The 17,775-nt window shown below is 40.2% G+C and overlaps 2 protein-coding genes across 5 annotated transcripts in view; both read left to right on the top strand.

Annotated features, from left to right (window-relative positions):
* The window catches only part of PIK3CA (phosphatidylinositol-4,5-bisphosphate 3-kinase catalytic subunit alpha), a 42,473-nt gene extending 35,362 nt beyond the window's left edge, over positions 1-7,111 (top strand). For both annotated transcript variants that reach the window (XM_035334062.1, XM_035334063.1), the window contains exon 21: positions 228-7,111. In XM_035334062.1, coding sequence (XP_035189953.1) covers positions 228-498 — 271 coding nt within the window. In that variant the 3' untranslated portion in view covers positions 499-7,111. The remainder of the gene's footprint in view (positions 1-227) is intronic.
* On the top strand, positions 3,260-16,729 carry ZNF639 (zinc finger protein 639). 3 transcript variants are annotated; one of them, XM_035334066.1, is made up of 6 exons: positions 10,272-10,346; positions 11,130-11,233; positions 11,771-11,838; positions 12,393-12,500; positions 13,370-13,507; positions 13,819-16,729. In XM_035334066.1, the coding sequence occupies exons 3-6, from the start codon at positions 11,781-11,783 to the stop codon at positions 14,964-14,966; spliced, it is 1,452 nt and encodes a 483-aa protein (XP_035189957.1). In that variant the 5' UTR covers positions 10,272-10,346; positions 11,130-11,233; positions 11,771-11,780; the 3' UTR covers positions 14,967-16,729. The 3 variants fall into 3 exon arrangements, with proteins under 3 accessions (XP_035189956.1, XP_035189957.1, XP_035189955.1); XM_035334064.1 differs by having other exon boundaries at positions 13,370-13,513; XM_035334065.1 differs by lacking the exons at positions 10,272-10,346; positions 11,130-11,233 and adding an exon at positions 3,260-3,264 and having other exon boundaries at positions 13,370-13,513.
* The last annotated feature ends 1,046 nt before the right edge of the window (positions 16,730-17,775 follow it).

The raw sequence follows: 17,775 nt of genomic DNA, 5'->3' as shown, positions 1-17,775 counted from the left end.
TGTGTCAGTCTGACCCCTACGGAGTTTTACGGAAGTTAAGATCACCTAAGTAGGAAGACGAGGATATCTCTTAGCAACATTTTGATGTTCTTATGAGGCTATTATTTGATTATTACTAGATTATTAAACTAAAAATGTCTACCAATACCCTGAAAATATTTTAAGAGATTAAATATGCATCTAACAGGCATCTACACTGAGCTTTTTTTCTTCCCCATCTTTTCCAGGTTTCAAGAGATGTGTTATAAGGCTTATCTAGCAATTCGGCAGCATGCCAATCTGTTCATAAATCTCTTCTCCATGATGCTTGGCTCAGGAATGCCAGAACTGCAGTCCTTTGACGATATTGCATACATTCGAAAGACCCTTGCATTGGACAAAACTGAGCAGGAAGCTCTTGAGTACTTCATGAAGCAAATGAATGATGCTCACCATGGTGGCTGGACAACAAAAATGGACTGGATCTTCCACACAATAAAGCAACATGCTTTGAACTGAGATGAAAGCAAAGAAAACAAGAACTGAACAACCCGCTTTGTGGGTACTGCACTGTTAATACCCGTTAGCAGCAAAGACTGGTTGCATAGGAATTGCACAAACCATGAACGACATTAGAACTTATGGCAAAAATAAGAGATGAACTGTACAGACAACTGTTGAAAATAATGTAAAACAGGGTTTCAGATAGCACTAAAATTGTACACTTCAAAACTTAAGCTTTAGTATGATGTGTGACTTCATGTTATGCCTTAAGCCCAAAAAGGTAAACTTGGAAGAATGTTTCCTTTTTTCATTTGATAGGATAAATTAAAAGGAAAAAGAAAATAGTGCTAGCATGAATATAGAGTCCATCACATATTACCTTAGATCTGGTACAGCAGCTAGAGACTATGCTGGACTGAAAAGCATTGAAAGACAGTTCGAGTGATAGTGGATATTTAAATGCAGCATAGTTTGAAGGGAAGGAGTTTAAGCTCAAAGATCTAAAAATAATAGTGAGAGGACAGTGCCTTTTAAAATGTGCTCAGAGGCATTAACATATATGGGGTTTAGATGAACCTTTGATTTCTGGGTCTGTCATCTGCACAGTTTCTGAAAGCAGTAGGAAATAGGCCCATTCAGTATGGTGTTTCTTCTGCTCAGTATTTCTAGGGGTGCAATTCATACCTTCACAAAGAAACTCTTTTTATCATCCCCCAAAACTGACTAACCTGGAAATTGAATGGTCAGAATTGGGTTTAGTGCAACAAAGAGCTGTAGTGTTCATCTTAGGTTTCCTTTAATCTAACTTGAACTGAATAGATTTTTTTCATACATGTTTTCCAGAACCTAAAGAAAGGTGAGTTATTAAAATTATTGAAAGATTATTTTTTTATAAAGGCTATTTATATAATAGGAACTATTATTAATATATATTCTTTATTTACATGATTTGTCCAATATTCACTCTCTTAATTTTGCAGCCCAGTTCTATCTGTCCAAGACTCCCGTTTCCATTAGTGTCACCGAAGGTGACCAGATATACTCCTAGGACCAAATTCAACCCTGGTGAAAGAGGACACAAGTAGCATTGAAGAAGTGGGGGAGACACCCACTAATGCCAGAGGTGAACTTGGCCTGATTCTCTTTAAAAAACAAAAACCAAACAAAAAACAACACACATTGGGGCAATACTCTTCACATTACTGAAGTGGTATGCTGGCTATTCAAGGAACGTATGTTTAAACCCTCAACCTTTGGGTCCACCATTTCTCTTCTTTCTTCCTCCTCTGGAAGTGGTTGTTTAATCCAGTAACTGATACATCAGAAATAGCTGTTTAGATTTTCAATATGATCAATAATAAGCAGTTCAACATACAGCAGATACATTTGGCTAGCTCAAAGCATGTGGAGTTACCAAACATTTTATAGCTTTGTCTGTTTTGTGTGTGTGTGATATATATTTGTAAATCTAGTTGTTGTCCTCCAACACAATTATGATGTGTGCAATCAATTAAATTGGCACCACTTTTTGAAACTGTTCAGAGTACCAAGGATGTCAGATTGCCCGTATGCACAACTTCAGGTAGGACTGTTTTTCTAACTACTAAACAGGTTTTTTACTTAGTGAAACACGGGATTCTGAGGGTGACGTTCACCCTAACATTTTAAACTTGCTAGATTGGCAGCACTTGGAGTAAATTCCAAAGGTCTGGGGGCTTTCGGGGGTTTAACTCATTCACTTACAAACACACACCGAGGTGCCACTCAAAAAGTGCAATACCACATGTAATATAAAATATGCTGACAGCTGGTGTTAGATTAGAATATAAGTATATAAATAAACTGTACTTTGTGCAGGCTGTACTGATGAGGTAATGAGTGGTTGGCTTCATATAGCAAATTGTAATATATTAAAAATGTGCAATCGATTACATTATGAAAGACTTTGGGGATTGTAAAGCCAAGACTTAGGTCTTTCAAGACACTTTCATAGTCAAGCTCTTGCAGTTAATTACTGTACACATAGATACTTGACAATGTTGTGGGGGGAAACCTGTTTTTGTGAAGACTATAGAAGTTCCACGAATAGTACGGGGAATGTGAAGTTTTATTTCCTTAGTTTTACTAAACATTTTGGAATAGTCCAACAGACTTCCCGTTATTCTTTATTGACTGTTACATATTCCTTTTTGCTCAGATGAATATTTTCACTCCTGCTAACCTTGGTCATACTTTCTAGAGCAAAATTAACCTTTGTACATACTACTTTGCAGTCAACACTAATGGAGTAGCTCTTTGAAAACACATCTTTGTTTCAATGAGTTTAAATTGTTTAGGTCACAAAATCTGAAACCCTGTTGGCTGTTACTCTTGATTTAGTAGAGTAAATTTGTTGCACAAATGCCATATTAGGTGCTATATTATCCTTATTTATCTATTATTGAAACAATGTTTTACCTTCTTTATATAAGAGATGGTTGGACTTCTCCAGTCTGGATGAAAAGATCGACTCAAATTTATTGCATCCTATTAGCCCAACTTCTTTTGTACCTTACCCCTTCCTAGCCATTTACTTCTGTAAATATGGGTATACGCATCTTTCAGTTCAAGCATACAGTGTTCTGCACCCTTTTTGCACAAACAGAAAGGTATGAGGAATCACGCTCTGTTTCTAAAAGTTCTTGCAACTAAATGCTGTGCACAAGCTGTAGAATTTCTTATAGACATCGAATAATAAAAGAAAGGAAACTCCATAGTGATATAGACATAATATGATTTGGGGTAATTACAGTTTTAAAAAATAATATAGGGTAAGATCATGGACTTCAAGCTACTCTTCCTACCACAACCAGGATGGGCATTTGGAAAACATTGTGCCAGTCAGTGTTCCTGGGGGGGGGAACACCTTTTTACAGCTTCAAAGTGTTTAACACTAATTACTTTATCCTGGTATGCCAGTTTTGTGCTAATGTAATTTCACTATAGTGGAATTATATTGACTTACGTTGGTGTAAATAAGATCTCATCTATTCTCAGTATCGGAAACAAGATCTTACAGATTGTAAATGCACCTATAGCTGAGCTCTATGTTTTTACAGATTGCTTGGAATTTGAATTTTTTCTTTAGCTATTCCCACACGATGGAGATTTAAAAATGTTCCCTTTATTCTGAGAATCAGCTGCACAAAACGCCAAGTAGCTTATTTTGAGCTTGAATTGAATCTGAACACCTTGCTCCTGCAAAATTTCATAGGAGGACTGCTGGAGCAAGGAGCCCAGGACTGGGCCATCCAATTTATTGCAAAGCATTAGGAAATGGCGATTTAGTGAAATGTAAAGACTAACCTTTTCAACTGTGAAGCTATTCATGTTTGGTTTAGTGACAAAACAGGTTGCTGCTGATTAGTTTTTTGTAAATTATATTATTTGCTTTCCTGAAGGTAGCTGAAAAAGCACCTCTGACTTATGCACGCCTTTCTGTTCTGAAGGAGTGCATTAGTAGTTTCTTCAGACATGCGTTCAGTATAATTTGAAAGAAAAAAAAAAAACTCTTAAGCATTTAAATAAAACCCAAGCTGTTAGTGGTTTAGTATCTTGTGGGGAAGATGTAAGCCTGCGTAATAAGGGCAATATAGAAATAACCAAGCTTGTAGAGAACTTTGTATGTGATGACCCTGCTGGTGGTGTTTTGGAGGGTTGTTTTTGTTTCCAACTTTGCTTTTTATGTAAAATGTTATAAGCCCTTTAGCAGTCAGTAGCCCATGTTCATGGACAGTTTGAAGGCATTTTCTTTGCTTTGTCATTTTATAACTGGCATGTTCCAGCGTCTGTTCATAATTGTGAATTCTTCTTGTTTTGCATGTCTGTACAGGTTGCAGACCTGGGCTGGACCCATTCAAAACAAACGCCACTTAAATTACTATTTTGTTGAAGCCTTTGACATCTTTAAAATCTTCAAGTTAATGAAAATGGTGTGGAATTACAGAGAACTGTAATTTGCTGCTTCTAAGTTTTTTTAAACTTCCATGCTTCTTTCTCTTGTTCTAGTTTTACTTGAATGGAAGAACCACACTTTTGTTGGGTTTATTTTTTGTTGTTTATCTGTTGTTGCAGATGGTTGAATCTCCATTTTAGTTCTGCAATACATGTTCCATACAAATGTTTTTTCTACCTTTTTTCATGCTGAAAGTTGTCTCAGTTCAGCTAAGGCTCTATCTGTCCAAAATGTTGTGGACCCTGCATGCACCCCTGCAGCTGATCACGCGTGGGTTGTTTTTTTAATCTGTGTTAATGAAAGAAGCCAACTGGAAACTGGCTATAGAGGTTTTCTGTCTGCATATGCCAACCAAATCTATAGGTGCTCTGGTGTTGGAGAAAATCTGATTTCACTTTATGCTGATACAACACTGATTTCGTGAGAATCACTCTGGATTCACAATAGCATATGAAATCAGAATTAGGCTCCATGGGTATTAAAGCCCCAGATTGCTTAATCATATGATTCAGTGTGAGAGCTGTTCTCTTCATGAGGGATGTTTTCTAGCTGCTCAATTAAACCCTTGGCAATTTTATTTTGAAATACTTTCTTTATTAACTAGCCTTTAGCTCTCTAATTCATAGCTACAGTAGTCTTGTCTGTAGTTGCCTTTGCTTGTGAGACCTCCAGGATTTTTATTGCTTACTAGCTTAGAGAAAACTCTTAAATATTTCCTCTTTCTACTCCATTGTATTAAGACTTGCAAACCCACACTCAGGAAAAACACAGTAGTTAATACATTATCTGCAGTAGTTAGTACAATATCTGCAAGTCGTCTTCTTGACTTGTGAGCTTTATGGGGTAGACTTGTAAAAGGATGAGATCTTACTATGTTAGCATTCCTGACTCGAATCCAGAGGTGGATCCCTCCCACCATCTCTCTTCTTTTCCCTTTCCAACACCCACCTCCCCAAAAAGCGACATGCCCATGGCATAAGGGCAACTTGAACTATTTGTAAGAGAAGATTAATTGAAGCAATGCTCTGTCTGTTGGCTTTCCCATTGGTTTGCATAAATGTGTTTTAAGTGCCCTTACTGTCACTTCTGTATGTGACACAAAATGTTTTCAGCATGAAGAAGGCCAAAAAAAATATTCTACCCTATCTTGACTCCTGAAATACTGGTGCCAATTTCTCGGTAGCTGTAAACTGGTTTAGGAACCATAGCAACGTGGTTAGGAACCTGTTCCAGTATTAGAATTAATCACAGTTAAACCTGATAGTTGTATTGCTGAAGTTACAGAAAGCCTAACTCAAGCAGAAACTTTCTCCTACAAATCTTTTGTCTGCTGTAGTTAATCTGTGAAGGCCAAAATGTGGATATTCACAGCTGGAATCCAGTTCTGTTTGTTTCTCTGGTCTATGTATATTTAATCTGTTCTCAGGCTTTATTAATAGTGTTCTATAGCCTAAATTATCAGCTGTTCCAGGCTGTCCAAAGTTGTCTTCGTGTTTGATTTGGGACACGGGGAAGAGGAAGGGAGAAAGAGATGAATCCTTCTTATCATAGAGCCATTGTGACCCAAATTATTCATCACCTCTTGTGAAGATAAACATGATTTCATCAGCTGGAAGTATCATCCTTTCTCCTTGCCCCCTCTCACCTCTGAAAGTTTTAAGTGTGAATAGCCACATACACTATCAAAATCCACTTGCCTTGTGGAGAAAAGGGTTCTGAAAAATGAATATATGGCTGCGGTCTGTCCTGGATTCTCAGGGTTGAAGTTTTGAAAGTGTTGTTGCAAGTGGCAGCATGATGGCAGGAGCTGTCACAGAATCACACGGACGGCTGCGGTTCGCGGGGCCTCGGGATCTTCTGGTCCAACCACCCTGTTTGCAGGAGCAGGCTGCCCAGCACATCCACCAGCTGGGCTCAGAGAATCTCTAGGGAAGGAGAATCCACAGTTAATTTTTTTTTTCGATGTTTGAATGAAATTCCATCTATGTCATTGCCTAAAGTCCTTTTGCAGGGCAGCACTGAGAAGCCTTGCCTGTCTGTTTTACACCTCTCCATCAGGTATTTGTATATGTTGACAAGATGCCCCTTGAGCTTTCCCTTCACCAGGTGTACAAAATCCTCACTCTCTGAGCCTCCCCTCATATCCCTTTCCTGTCTTTATGGCCCTTCGCTGGACCTGCTCCAGTGTCCCGGTGTGTCTTTCATACTGGGGAGGCCAGCACCGCTGGCTTGGTCCCTCCAGCGCTGAGCAGAGGGGAAGGATCAAGGATCACCTCCCTTAACCAGGATCTTGCTGGCATTTTGCATGGATAGAGCCCGGGAGGGTGCATTCTCTTGATGCTTATCTTACTTTGTTGAATTTAGTGGCAGTTACATGTCTGCATCAGAAAAGGGAGTATGAACACCCACCAGTGCTTGAAATACCTTTTTAAAAATGAGACAATTATCTTTGAAATAACCACTACTGGGGGCGGGGGGGAATGTTGCAATGTGTATGTCATTCTGTAATAAAGGTCCTGTGGTATAATAGTTAGGAAGCAAGACATTTTTAGTAATAATGGGCCAAAAAAATATTTAAGATGCAGCAAGATGCATGTGTTGTCGTACTGAGAATAGTCTTGCAGTACATTTAAGAAAAAAAATAGAAAATAAAAAAAAAAACTTTTTCCCTTCTGCTGTGCTAAAGACAAGTTTGGCCTATGACACTTATTGTAGTTCATGTTCATGGGAAACTGTAAAAAGTCTGCTTTTTATTTATCTTCGCGGTCTGTATCACATGCTGTTTATTAAAAAAAAACTACTTTTGTTTGGTTTTTATCACACTTTTGAGTGTTAATGTATATACTAACAACTAAATTAAAATAATATGGTTGGTACACTTGTGAATCCTGAAGTGAGAATGTAAGGAAACTTGAGTCTTGGAGGTGTGATTTGATGTTTCATCCCTTCTGAAAAGGAGACAGAAATTTTGTGCATCTGTTAATTTAGGTGGGGTGAAAAATACTGAAATAGAATTTGCATTATTTATGGGTATGGCCAAGTGAGAGGTCTTAACGGCACATGGCATTCATTCTTGTACATGTCGATCCTCAAAATAAGTAACTTATTTTAGATGTGGTCTGTCAAAGCTGTGAGAAGAGAGCAGACAATATTTAAGTGTTTCAGCTGAATGGTTGTAAAGCCTCTGCTAAGTCAATCTGGTTTGGTTCTGAAAAATATCCTTGGCGTTTCATCACCAAAACTATATTTAAAATGAAGACTAGGTTGTATTTTTGTATCCAGTACTGATTTTGAAAGATTGAGAAACATATTTGGGAAATTACTCATTGGCAAGAATAAGACCATGAGGCTGTAATAGAATTGCTTAAGTTCATCTGTGGAAAGGCTGGTCTATTTTAGACTTCAATTTCCAACAAATTGTTATTGTGGGAGGTATGTGAGTTCTGATGAGAATTTCACTTTTTTTGAAGGGATGAGAAAAGTATCAAGATGTAATCAGATCACTGCTAAGCATCTTTGATGCCCTCCGTAAGTTTTAAATTTGGTGCACTGGTCAGTTCTGTTTCAGATGACCTCTGCCTAGTTTTGCAAAGGGCTGTGGGCCAGCAAATGCTCAGTCTACCCCGGATCTGAACTCTTAATTAAAGATGGACATTCATCATCCTTAGTTATTTTGAAATTCAAGTTGAGCTCTAATCTGGAGAGCACTCTCATTGTCCTCTCACTGCAGCTCTTAAGGGAAGCCCCAAAATCCCCATGCTCTGCAGCTCCCTCACTCTGTGAAATGTGGGTGAGGCTGAGGCCTTCCAGGAAGGAAATCAAGTCTTGTTACAAGTAGCTAAGTCACCTGGATTTGTCACCTCCTTGGCTGCAAAACAAGATATTCTGCCTCTGTAGTTTGCAAGGTTGAAGCTGAAGTGTGTCTCTGAGTCCCAACAGCAGCCTCACCTTCACTGGTGGGTAAAAGTTGTCCCTGTGAGCAACACATCCTGCTTTCATTGAGAAAAAGTTTATCCCATTCTTCCTTATTTCAGTATGGATACATCCCTGCTAATGAAAACAAACATCATCTGTGTTGCCTGTTTAAACCACAAGGTGACTACCCATGAGTTTCTTTATATATCTGGTCAGAATGGGTTCTGAATGTTTAAAAGCTGACCCAGATCTGTCTGAACATCCCAAGCACGTGGGGGTTTTGCAAGTGAGATTAATTTAGACTTTTCTGTCTGATGAGCGTGTCTGGTGCCTGTGACTTTGAACTGGATCTACGGCTTCAAAGGGGATTCTCCTCAGACGTTTTTCTTTGACTCAGTCTTGGCTTCCTAGCTGACAGGTGTGTGTTTGGGCTGTGCTGCTCTGTGTGGAGAGGAAATCAGTCAAAAGGTACAGACGATGTATTGTGCTTTGTGACAGTGACTTGGTTAGCTGGTTTTGTCTCACTGAGCAGGACTACTTCAAACAAAGGAGGTTTTTTTTTTTTTTCTCTCTTTTTCCCTTTACAAAGTATCAATTCCCATTACTGCCCTCCACTGGGAAAAGTGCTTTTTTTTTTTTTCTTTCTTTCCCAAATACTTACATAGAAAACTTTTTAGTGGCTAAAGGTAGAAATATGTGGGCAACTACACCTTTGGGTGGCTATAGCCAATTATAAGAACTCTATCACAAACTATCTTGGAGTAAGCTCAGGTTCTGTATCTGGAATAAGCAGTAGAGAACAAACTGAACTGGGATGCTAGTACCTTGCTTCATTAGTAAGTTAGCTTAGGAGATATTAGATGCATCACATTTATTTAATTTCTGAGGACTCAGCAGTATGTCTTCAAAAGGATCGGTCTGCTTGTATTCATGCTGCTTGCCATCAAAACTTTTGTGTGATCATATGATGGAGCTCTTCTTATGTGGCTGTAACCAAACCAGATCGCCCTAAAGACATGTTTTCCAACTTTCAAGACAAAGGCTAAAGGTAGGATTTTATAAACGGAGGATGTCCACTTCCACCTCCTGGTTAATAAAACAGATGAAATGTGAGATAACTTTTAATTAATCACTGGAACAGTAGCATTAGGGATGTTGTGGATTGTCTGCTCATTGAAAGTTTGATATTAAAATTAGTAGCTTCAGCCTAACCCAGAGCATAATAGCTCATTAAAGGGAAGGTTTGGCAAAATCCCCATGATCTGTTTTAAGTAATCAAACTGAGTGACTGTCATAGTCTGCCTTGTCTCTTCAAAATAAATAATGACTCTTTATTTTCCAAAGCAAAAAGGTGACATTTGAACTATCCAGCTTTGTGGGGAGATACAGAATCACAGAACAGCACCTTAAAGATCACCTGTAAAGATGCCAGGGCAGGCTGTCACTGTTCTTTTATTTTTACCTCATTGTGACATAAAAAAGAAAAGATTAAGTGAGCAAAAAGGACTCTTACTCATTCTTCTTCAGAGCAGCTTTAACAGCTGATACAAAAAGCTTTGTGCTTTATGAAAATCGTACTCTGCCTCTTGTGTAAAACAGGACCAAGGCCTAACCCTACGGTGATGACTCTGTCAGTCCTGGGGGGGGATTCAGTAGTGCCAGGGGTTATTGCCTGCAGGTGAAACCATGCTGTGAAGCGGCCAAAAAGGGCCCTGGGAGCACATTTCAGGGCTGAGAAAACGGCCCCTGTACCAACGAGCCCTCCCGCAGCGAAAGGCTCGGGGCCGAGGCCTCGCACCGGCGGAGCCCCTCACAGCCGCCATTTCCCGCCGCGTCCCTCAGGGGGCGCCATGGCGGCGGCCGCCGGCCCCGCTCCGCCCCTTCCCCCGCGGGGAGCGCCGCGTCCGGGGGCGGCGGCGGCCCGGGCTGGGCGCGGAGCGGAGCCGAGCGGGAGGTGAGTCCCGGAGGCGGCGGCTGCACGGGCGGGGGAGCGGCCGGCGGCATCGCCCGGGGAGCGGGGTGGCTCCCGCCCGCCTCCCGCCTGCCGTTGGCCTCGCCGGGCCCGGCGCCCGCTCGCCGCCGCCTGCCGCCCGCCCCCATCTTAGCGCTGCCCCGGCGCCATTTGAAGCCCGAGCCCGTGTCCGTGCCCCCGTTCTCGGGCACCGGGCGGAGCCGCGAGGCCGTCGGGATAAAAGTCTGGGGGGGACAGAGGAGAAGGCGGGTGTCCGGCGGTGCCCGGCTGCGATGTGGTGCTGGAGGAGCGCTGGCCCCGTTGTTGTGCCGCTGGAGCAGGGCCGGGATCCAGGCCGGTCTCTGGGACGGCGTCAGTGTGGTGCGGGGCCGTGGTGCCTCTGCTGAGGGTTCTGATGGGCAGCATTGGCTCGACAAGGTGCTGGGCCTGTAAGTGCTTTAACGCAGCAGAGCATACTGGAGCCTGCGCTTTCAGCTCTCCTTCAGGCTGCTTGGCAGCCAAGCACCCGAGTGTTTCTGCTGCCACCTCCATTTATTTTCCTGACCCCAGGAGCAGCCAAGCACAGCAAAAGTCAGCAAACCCAGCACAAAAGGAGAATAAACAGCACACACTTTGTGAATTTTTACACTAATGTGGATCTAAACTTCGTATATTGTTTTCTCGTGTCAGTTTCTGTAGCCTCACAGTTAGTAATGCTTCTGTATTTGATTCTGATGTGTTTTTTTATTTTTGGTTTAAAGTGTTTTAAATTCTGTCATTCTGTAGATGTAAATCTTCCCGTGCTGATGCGTTCACTACATCTGGGAGCTGTGCAGCCGTCAGCTTCCTGGCTGCTCTACTTGCTGATACTGAAGAGTCTAGGATTTTTGGTAAGATAACATTTCAGTTAATATTTTCAATGTGCTTCAGAATATCCCATGTCTGACAAAAGGCCACAGAATGCAGAACTGCTTCTAATGAGTACGTGAGTGACTGGAGTCTCGACCTGCCTGTCTTTATAGTAAACCTCCTTATTATTTTGTTCCAAGGCAGGAATATGAACCATGTGCATTTGTTGTGTTCTTAACTGTAACAGAATGGGCTGGATGGGACAAGGGGATAGAAAAAGTTGCCAAGAGAAGCTGTGGATGCCCCATCCCTGGAGGTGTTCAGGACCAGGCTGGATGAGGCCCTGGGCAACCTGATGTAGTGGGAGGTGTCCCTGCGTATGGAGGTGGGTTGGGGTTAGATGGGTTTTAAGGTTCCTGCCAACCCTAGCCATTCTAGGATTCTATGAAGAGCAATCTTACATGTGGTGTTTGGATTTTCAAAATGTTTGAGTTATTTCATAAACTCGTGAAAATTACGAATTAGTTAAAAGTAAGTCAAGCTAACTCTTGAACCTTTTCACTTCATTATTATTTTAGACTATTCAAAATGAATGAACACCCTAAAAAGAGAAAACGGAAGACTCTACACCCTTCTCGATATTCAGGTCAGTCTAGAGCTTGAGTTATGTACACACTTCAATTAGTTTAATTTGTTTCAGATAATTATTACGAAAAGGGTACTTATATCAGGAAATCAGTAACTTAAAGGGTAGGATAAGGAGCCTTGTTCTGAATGTATAACCGCTACGCATGCTCCGTTGTCAAGCCACTTTTGGTCACTGCATCTGACTGGTTTTGTTCTGTACTCCCTGCACATCAGAAAGCTTACACAAACCATGAGGTGAAGGTTTTACTAACAAACAAGGGGAGAAATTTCATTAAAGTTGGGTTGGGGGTGTCCATAATTAACTGTGCTCCCATCACTGTCTTCAGTGGAAGCAGATTTTGATAACAACTGCATCTGATGCTCGGAACATCAGGACAGCAGCTGAAATCTGCAAATCAAAACAGTGGTGTTATCAGAGCTGGCACAGAATCGTCACAACATGAGAAGTAAAAATGCGGCCAGTGAGAAGAACTCTGGTGAATGTTAAATCCATATGTTGCTACATCAGTTTGTTAGTGTAAATACTCATTTTTATTTTTATTTCTAATCTAGATTCTTCCGGTGCGACCAAATACATAGATAATAGTGGGATTCTTTCTGACCACTGCTATAGTGTCTGTTCTATGAAACAACCAGACATAAAATATTCTGAAAACAGAGGTAAGAGCGCACTTTGAAATCTTGTTCTATAATCCTTAACTAAAAGCATTATACTCGTATTCATAGAAGTAAGTAGAATACGAAATATGTAGTGGCAGACTTCTGTGCATCGTTCTCATCTGCTATGCCTTAGACTAGTGGAAGGTTGTTTACTCATTATAATTCAAATATAATTTTCAAAGTAAAAAGTGGCAACAACAAAAAGATACTTCAATTTTATAGCACTTAGAATGAATTTTTTAATCTTTAAATATCCACTGGCTAGGTGACATAAATCTGATGTAAATAATCTATGAGTTGAGAGGAAATACACCAGCAATAGTAACCTGTACCTCAGGAAAATGCCTTTTTAATGCAGCATCCACTAACTGATGTAGAGTTTAACACACTGGGCAGAGTAAATTTGAGGATGGATTTTTATTATATTTATTTTTCCTTTCACTCTAATAAGTTGTCCAACAAGTATCCAGAAGTCTCACAAAGTATTATACCTTAAAATCTGATGACCAGAAATATTTAAGGATATTAAAAAGGTGCATCTTTCATACATAAAGCTTCATTTAAGAATTTTATTTTTTTCCCCAGCATAATCAACTGACTGGTTTTTTTTTTTGTTTTTTTTTTTCTTCTGAAATTGTAAAGACAGCATTGCCACCTTTTGAATTATTCTGTTGACTTTTGTATGTATGGAAATAATTTCTGCAGTGTTTACTGTTAACTTTCTTCAATGTAGGTTACAACGTAAGGGGTATGTAAAGATCAATTTATGCAGCTGGAATCAGTAAATAGTAAGATCTAGGTTAAATCAAGGGAGTCAGGATGATGCTTGAAAGCATGAATAATGACAAGAAAATCTTTGATCTTTGCAGGTAGATACCACAGTCCCGTGCAGAGCATAGACACAGATGATGATGGGAGTCCAGTGCATGCTGGCACTTCTCACTGGAGTACGTCACATTCAAACGTCGTGGGGTTGCACTATACCGAACCTAAAAAGAAGGATAAAGGTAAAGGTAAATGTGTATTTGCAGCTGGGATGCTGGGAAGCTGGAGAGCGTGGATGTTGGCTTTTAATATAGCTGTTATTTTCCTTCTTTGGTTTGACATAAGAGATGAAAAATAGTAGTAGTTTACAACAAAAAGTTGTAGTTTACGTTATTTATGAGTTAGTTAATATGTAGCCCTAGTGGCTGGGGAACAATAGCTGCTTTTTGTATTTATTAGCTACTACAGCTAACTGAAAAGTTAAATACGGACCCAGATTTTTTTCTGGATTTGTTTTTAACCTTCTGCTTGTATTACCTGTTTGTTTCTGTAGATAAAGCTACTAATAATGGAATGTGTAAAGACATATGTGATTCACCGATATTCAGTGACATCCCTACAGAAGAGGAGAAACCTCTTGATATTCAAACTGTAGAAATTTCTACAACGGAAGTTAATGCTGTAGAAGTTCATGATATAGAAACACAAACTGTGTCACCTGAGAAGCTAGAAGCTGAGGATCTAGAGGAGATCCCTCTTGAAACCTGTAAAATCTTCGAGAAGAACCAGGCTTTGAACATCACAGCTCAACAGAAATGGCCTTTGCTGAGAGCCAACAGCAGTGGCCTGTACAAGTGTGAGCTCTGTGAGTTTAATAGCAAGTACTTCTCTGATTTAAAGCAGCACATGATCCTGAAGCACAAGACATGTACAGACACTCATGTCTGTAAAGTTTGTAAAGAAAGCTTCTCCAGCAAAATGCAGCTAATTGAACATGTAAAGCTACATGAGGAAGATCCGTACATCTGCAAATACTGTGATTACAAAACAGTGATATTTGAGAACCTGAGTCAGCACATAGCAGACACGCACTTCAACGACCACCTTTATTGGTGTGAGCAGTGTGATATGCAGTTCTCCTCGAGCAGTGAGCTGTACCTGCACTTCCAGGAGCACAGCTGTGACGAACAGTACTTGTGTCAGTTCTGTGAGCATGAAACAAACGATCCAGAAGATCTGCACAGCCACGTGGTGAACGAACATGCGTGTCGGCTGATAGAGTTAAGCGACAGCTATAATAACAAGGAGCGTGGACAGTACAGTCTCATAAACAAAATTAGTTTTGACAAATGCAAAAACTTTTTTGTATGCCAAGTGTGTGGCTTTAGGAGCAGGCTGCATACCAATGTCAACAGGCATGTTGCTATTGAACACACCAAAATATTCCCTCATGTTTGTGATGACTGTGGGAAGGGCTTTTCAGGTATGTTGGAGTATTGCAAGCATTTAAGCTCTCATTTATCTGAAGGGATTTATTTGTGTCAGTACTGTGAATATTCAACGGGACAGATTGAAGACCTTAAAACCCATTTGGATTTCAGGCATTCGGCAGATTTACCTCATAAATGTACTGATTGCTTAATGAGGTTTGGAAATGAGAAAGATCTTCTAAGTCATCTTCAGATACATGAGACAGCTTGATTACCTTCATTCCCTGTAATCAGTTTGTTAGAACCCAAATTAATTTTCAGTCACTAAAATGTATTAAATACAGTTTTAACAGCACTTGTACAATTCTAATGTTTTTGTATCAACAAAGCATGTATAACAACTTGGTGTTATGAATTTCCTTACCTAGAGGTTCGGTAGAAATGATCACATTTACAGGTGATGGGTCACATTCTGGGGGGAGGGACGGTGGGAGTAGGTGCATGTTATAATAGCAGTTCTGATGCTCACCCTGTACTTTACACATTTCATGTACGAGAGCAGCTCTTTAGGGTTTTAAAAGGGGCAAAGAGAAGGCCAACATCTAGGTCCATGCTTAAACACCGCACTGACCTCAGTTGCATATCCTATTCATCTTACCCCCAGCAGCAGCAGGTCACTGAGCTCACGTTGCATCAACCAGCCAAAGATAAGTGCGTTCCAAAACTTCCCAGGCATGCAAGTCTCCATATGTCAGCCTGCATTTACCACCTTGTACTCCTGATAAGCTTCTAAAAGTGACCTGTTTTTCTCTTGGGGTACCTGCCCTATCATTATTTGCTTCCTGTCTTTGTTCAGTGTTCTGTTTTAGCTCCTGTCTGTGGAACCACCCAACAACGCTCTCATCCACACATTACTACAGACCTCCCACATCATTTCTATCTCCTTTATTTATATTAATTTCCTGTATTCCTCTTGATGCAAGCCTGTCCAGAGCAGGGGGGTTTAAACTAGATGATCTCTAAGATCCTTTTCAGCCCAGGCCATTCTATGGTTCTATGACAGGCGTTGGTTGTGTGTGGATTGGGTCATGTTTTAAGGAGCCAATTGTAAGGGAATTTGTCAAGTAATCCAGATGAGAATGTCTAAAGAGCATGATTTTCATAATTTCTCTCTCACTGAAATACGTTACCAACCTCATTTGGAGAAAGCCTCTATAAATTAGTTTATAACTACATAATTATTTTGTAGACTAAAAATAAGTTTTCCACCAATAGTAATTTGATGAAAGTTATTCTAAATCAGTAAATTTTAAACTATGTTCTGCTTTAAAATACTGGTATGGTATAAAAGTTTATTGAATCACTTTCAAATGATTTAACACAGCTGTTCTGATTAGATAGTGCTGTTCAGGTGTTACAGGCTTCACAAATGAATTTTTAAGCTTCATTCCGTAGCTGCATTTTTGAGTGACTGATAGTTGGACAGATAATAAGGGTGAGGTCATCTAGATTGTGCTAGTTATTGGAGTGAAATAACCCATAAAATAGTGGTGCAGTTTAGATTGCTGTATTGCTTGTAAATTTGTAATGTAAGATTGTCTAATGCGAGTGTTGTATAGATATAATTAATGTATAAAACGTTTCTTGATTGGTGAGATTTGGTGTTATCAGCTTCCAGGTGTGCAAGGGCTTTCGCACAGAATTTTTAAAGCTATAAAAATTGGCTATGTAGTCAGTTTATGGAAGTCCTGATTTCTAGAGAAGTATTTCTAGAAATTCCCAAAATTAGCCAGTTAGCACTTGTTGCTTTGTAAGAGCAAGGCCATTTTCATCATTTGAAATGCTGATTTAGTACCAAATCTTACATGTAACTGTTGAAAAGGACAACCTGATTGTATCCTAATTGTATTTTAGGTCATTGTATAGAGGATGACACTGTCTGTAGTAGAATTGCTAATTTCCTATTTTGAGCTCATTCATCATGGCTGGCTTAATATGGTAGCAATAATATAGTTAACAAAATGCTAACGAGAATGATTTTAAATATGGAAGGTTAATTTTGCTCATATGGGGATAAAGGGCTGGGGAATGCTGGTTCTTCTAAAAGCAGGCTGAAGAGATGTGTGTTTGTGCAGACCAGCAGTGTCCCATGCAGGAAAGGTGTATTTTTCTCACAGAAAAGGCTCTTTTGTTAAGGTATGGAACTTAGGACAGAAAATTTGTGTTTTGACTCCTCGGTTGTTTCATGTCAACTTTTAAGTTGTGTCAATTTCTGATCTCTAAAAGGGGGATTAAAAGAACATGCCATAGGAATGGTATGAAGACAAACTCCTAACTAAAATGCACACAGTGTCTAGGTAGGAAATATATTCAAGTTTGACTTAGCGTGGATTTTACAAATTAGGGACTAATGTTAGGTTTGCTTCTTTAATCTATCAGAAAGTAGATGGAAATTTATGTGGGCAGCTGGTCTCATTTTACCTTAACAGGAATGCAAATACGAAGAATACTTGCTTCCACGTGAGCAGTGGGCTGAAACAAGAAAGGCATGCAGTAGAAGAAAAAATAGGTATTGAGTGGAGTGTGTCTAGAAGTTGGAATGCTGAAAGGAAGGACTGTATGTGTAGGGAAGGCACATTGTACCCAATAAGGGCACTACGTGGTAGCTGTGAATTAGAAGAGTTGGGCTTATTTATGTGAAGTGTGCAGGTGGAAGGTCAGGCGTGGTGCGTCGGCGTGAACTTGGAGCACAGGAGCACTGCCAGAGAGTCTTCTCCTAAACCTTATGGTTTGAGCAGTTAGTCTGAGTCCTGGATTAGAGACATCAACTGTAGTAATATGTATGTCAATGCATGTTTTCCTTTGGGATGCTCAGTGTGTGTCAAATTCAGCAGTTTTTTATACCGATACCTGCAAGCTTCCTCTGCTTCAGTGGCAACTAACTAGCAGTTACCCAAAATTACAGCACAGGTTTTGGAAGTAATTTTTATTTGCTTTTTGCGCTTGAGCCTTTAGTTTAAAGGTACGTCGAGCATCTCAGCTTCTGGGACCATGTTGGGTACCAAATGGGGCAAGTTCTT

This window comes from Oxyura jamaicensis, chromosome 9 (genome assembly GCF_011077185.1).
Source record: "Oxyura jamaicensis isolate SHBP4307 breed ruddy duck chromosome 9, BPBGC_Ojam_1.0, whole genome shotgun sequence".
In the NCBI taxonomy this organism is placed as follows: Eukaryota; Metazoa; Chordata; class Aves; order Anseriformes; family Anatidae; genus Oxyura; species Oxyura jamaicensis.
Note: the sequence above shows the minus strand (reverse complement) of the source record. Positions and strands in the feature narration are given on the sequence as shown.